Source organism: Lolium rigidum, chromosome 7 (genome assembly GCF_022539505.1).
Source record: "Lolium rigidum isolate FL_2022 chromosome 7, APGP_CSIRO_Lrig_0.1, whole genome shotgun sequence".
Lineage (NCBI taxonomy): Eukaryota > Viridiplantae > Streptophyta > Magnoliopsida > Poales > Poaceae > Lolium > Lolium rigidum.
In genome coordinates, this window is record NC_061514.1 from 15,848,661 (window position 1) to 15,853,163 (window position 4,503).

General features: G+C 45.1%; 1 protein-coding gene across 1 annotated transcript; it reads right to left on the minus strand.

Moving 5' to 3' along the window:
- Window positions 1–267: 267 nt before the first annotated feature.
- LOC124670964 (obtusifoliol 14-alpha demethylase-like) lies at window positions 268–2,942 on the minus strand. The gene is made up of 2 exons (XM_047207420.1): window positions 2,472–2,942; window positions 268–1,263 (listed from the first exon to the last, which is right to left on the minus strand). Exons 1-2 carry the CDS (start codon window positions 2,940–2,942, stop codon window positions 268–270), a joined length of 1,467 nt encoding a protein of 488 aa, XP_047063376.1.
- Between the last annotated feature and the right edge of the window lie 1,561 nt (window positions 2,943–4,503).

Genomic DNA, 4,503 nt, shown 5'->3' on the forward strand with positions numbered 1-4,503 from the left:
ACTGAAAGTCTAATAATTTTTATCAATCTTAGGTTAAGAAGTTGTGGCCGCATTTGCCAGGCCACTGTGCTAGTTGAATAAATGGAATCTGGACATTGTGTGCCACCTTATATAAATAATTTCCCCCGATGTACAAATGGAAAGTAGAGGAACGTCGGAAACAGAGGGACGGTTTTAACCTATCGACAAGCAAAGTTCTCCTGATATTACACATAATTTGTTTTGGATACAAATGCATATAGATTGCACACAAGTGGGTCAATCAGGCTATTGTGGAAAGCCGGTTCTCTTATACCTTACAAACAGATTTCCTTTTGGCTCTGCTAGGAACTTTGACCAATCTGTCTTGGGGAAGGGAGAGATCAATTCGAACTCAAAGTTCCTCAGCAAATGGCTCCATATCACTTTAATCTGTAGGTAAGCAAAGGCCTCACCGGTGCAAACATGCCGACCACCACTAAATGAAGTATAAGAGAACTTGCCACCTACTTTGTCTTCTTGTCTTTCTGGCCCAAACCGGTCTGGGTCATACACCTGAGGATCCTTATAGATATAAGGAATATGATTGCTCACAACGGTCGGAGTTGCTACGATTTGTCCTTGCGGTATTTCATACGTTTTGCCTTCTTTCGTCTGCACCGTGAACTTCTTATGTGCCTTGCGGACAAGAACTCCCATCGGAGGGTGCATCCTTAGCACCTCTTTGATGCAGTTATGAAGTGTTTCCATTTCCATGAAGGCATTGTTGTCTAGCCCATCCTTGTATTTCTTTGCAATTTGTATTTGCTCCTCAATGGCGGCCTTTAAGAAGGTTGGATGGCTGAGTAGACGAGCTCCAGTCCAAGTACTAGTGATGGAGCTGCTATGTTTTCCAACAAATAGCATAGCCATGGCCATTCCCGCTACCTCTTCCACTGTTGTAGAGCTGCCATCTTTATACTTGGAGTCAATCAGTTTCTGAAGTGTGTCCTCCTCAACTCTGCCCGAGATCTTACGGGACTCAATCACATCAGATAGTATCTTTGTTAGCCTGATGCGTGCTCTGTCACGGCGGCGGTTTGATGGAATTGGGAGTTGTGGAAATAATAAACTAGTAATGTTCATACCACTTCCGAGTTCATGGAACAATGTTTGGACCTCACCAAACATATTTTCCCGAACTTCCTTTCCGAGTAAACACCGGCTTGCGATCAGCATGAGTAACTGCTCGAACTCGCATTTTAGATCAACTGTGCCCTCCTTTCCCCATTTATCAAAGTAGCTCTGTGTATATGAAAGCATTATATCACCGTAAGTATTGACCATGTTTTATCTGACCATTGATCACATTTCTAAGGATGGTTTCAAAGGAAACGATCATGCTACCGACATTGCTACAAAATTTGTAATTGTTTAGTTTAGTTTAACTAGAATTTAAGTTATATTCCATTTTCTAGACTACATCATTCTTAGATGTGTGATAAATAATTATTCTTAAATTAGAAGATGACCATTGAATTATCTTTTTCACCATTAGCTCAAAAAACCCAATAATTGCTGATTGATTTACTTATGAAGGCTGATCTTATCATGTTCATGTGGCTACATCGGTGACATATGACAAGCCATTTGACCAACAGGATATAGAAAAGTTATTCTGCACACCCATTTTTTCCACCCCCACATGATTTTTTATATCCTTAACTCAAAAGTAGAGAAGAATGTAAGAAAATATAGACAGGCGATTTTTTAATGAAGAAAGTAAATACAATATAAAGTACACATTTTTCTGAGTTTTTAGACTACTAAGATTTATATATTGCATTTATTGTCCTTTTTTCTTTGAATACCAAATGTAAATTCTAAATGTAACAACGTAAAGTCAATCTAGGGGTATAATAAGTTTTTATGCACCCTTAGTACTGAAAAGCATGTACTGCCTCTGTTCCATATTAATAATTTCAGATTCAGATATATCTATAAATAAAATGTATCTAGACACATATAAATCAGCGAGAACTAATATGTAACGGAGGGAGTATTTTATATACTCTAGGAAATATGTACTCCCACATTCATGATACCTCATAAAGGAGTGTATAATACCTATTTATAATTCTCGCTGTATCTTCTAAATTATATTAGGATACTTCATTTTAAGTACCACTAGAAAATAACTTCGGAGCCCTTAGTTATTTTGCTATATGATTGTTACTACTATATGATTTCTACGTTTAGAAAAGTAGTATATCTGCAAATAATATAAACTAAATAGAGTGAAATGAATTTTTTCATAGAACTCAGTTTGGGATTAACTATGTTGACGAGCCAACTTCATTGGTAGTAAAATCGGAGTAGCTTTTTGTATGGAGAAATCCTAGGCTCTTATTGTTAACTCGCAAGAGCTAATAGCTTAGAAGTAGTACTTCCCAATCAGATTCATACTAACAATCTAGAACAGCAGCGCAAATTTTGAGTGTATTTCTACGCACCTCCACTTCATCTAACATGGGAGAAACGTGGCTCCTCATTCTGGACATTTTCAGTGCTTCACTGTTGAAGCGCCTTTGTTCATTTTGAGTAGCGATGTCTCGGCCAAGACCAACTGCATTACCAAACATGTGCACCGCGAACACAAACATTTTCCCATGGCTAATCTCTGACTCCAAACCTTGAAAGAAATGAGCCGTGACCTCTGGCCCGATCAGGAAAGTAACATTTGGGCCAAATAAACCTGCCATGAATACACTGCCATGCTTGACATATAGATCATTGACCACATCATGCAGACCTTTCTTCAAAAGGTTTGGTAACAGTGCCAGGAAAGCAATTCCATTTACTAGAGGCGGAAGTTGACTTGGATTCCCTCGATGAATCATTGATCTCTTGGTAGATAATACAATAATGATGAAAAGAAGAGCCATGGCGCCGCACCACAAAGTGTTGATACTTGGAAAGTCCATGATTTTGTAGCTCGTATCCCTTGATTATTTGTCCTGCAAGAACATCAATAAGATTTCCTCGGAAACAGGTTTTTGCCTCGCTTTATAAATAAAATCAAACGGTCAAATTGATACAAAGTGATAAGAAATCCTTCTTATAAGCAGATCAGAGATAATAAAAAACTAAAAAGCATCGAGCACTTGCCACCGAAGACGCCGTGAGACTAAGGAGACCTGGGTTCCATGACAACACCACCACAGAGGTAACGACGCCATAGGAGCCGCCGTTGCCAAGACTAGAGGGGTCTAGGCTTTTCACCAAGAGCCCTAACATGGAGAGGGTAACCAGAACGACGCCCTCGAGAGGGTTACAACACCAGCAGGCGTCGCCGTCATTGGCGCCAAAGCGCTGAGATTTCACCCGGACAACCCTCGCTGCACATGTTCCTGGAGAGTGGAGACTACAAGACATCCACGAGCCGATCTTCTACCCTGCGATCTAGGTACTAACCACGCAAAGGCACTGCCAACACCAGGAGTTCCCCACGCCCGCTCCTCGCCACCCTGTGGCCCCAAGAGATGGCCATCACCACAACCACGTCACCCGCCGCTGAGTCGCCCGTGTAGTCCATCTTCCGAGGCCACCGCCCCGGCATCCTCGAACTCACGCCCCTGTTGCGAGGTTCATCGTGTGACCTGCTAGTCAGAGTAGCTAGGTAGGAAGGTTGACGTCCTCCACCACCGCCAGCGGGCGCCGCCGAACATGGCAATAGGGACACACCAGGCCCGGCCAGACCCAGCTTGGGCCCACAAAGTCCCCATAGCTACGTTGATGCACGTAGGTCGCCGCGGCCGCTACCCTCCTGTTCTGCCCTTCACCACCATGTCCACTCCAGGGGTAGCACCTGTGAGAACAACCTGTCCCACCCGGACCCAGATGGAGTCCGCAGTGCCCAGATCTGGGCTAGCGGAACCTGGCTGCCAACACCGTCCTGCCCAGCCACTCCGGCGCCGCCATGATGCAGCTAGACAACACCAAGTTGAGATCGCCCTCTCTGCAACTACCCGCCGGGCAACTCCGCCGCCAAGGTTGAGACGCCATCGTGCACCGCCGCCTGCCTGCCAGCCTCGCCTTGGGAAGACCTGAGCCGGGTAGAGGAGAGGCTGCCGACGGCGGCGACGGGGGAAGGGAGGAGGAGGGTTGGTTCGGCTAGGGTTGGAAACGCTCCTGGAGGGGTGAAAAACGATTCTCGTTCTCTCCAACATCAATAAGATTGAGGAGATAGTAGATGCTACCCGTAGGTTTAGCATTATTCCTGGAAAACTGGCTCACGCATGCGCCATGGATGCTGAATTGTTGATCCATGCCGTCGAGGAGACCCTCCTTCTCCAGTCTGTAGGCCACTAATGCTAACGACTTATGAGCCATGGATGCCTGATGGAAGCAGGGCAAGATAGATAGGGAGCCAGTGGAGGCGGGCAGGTCGCGCGCGGTGGGTGGACGGGTAAAACCGCGCCATCGACCCACCGTCCTGCGCGCGGCCGGTCGGCGAGCAGCCTATCGTGGTCAGAGGAGAGCAGC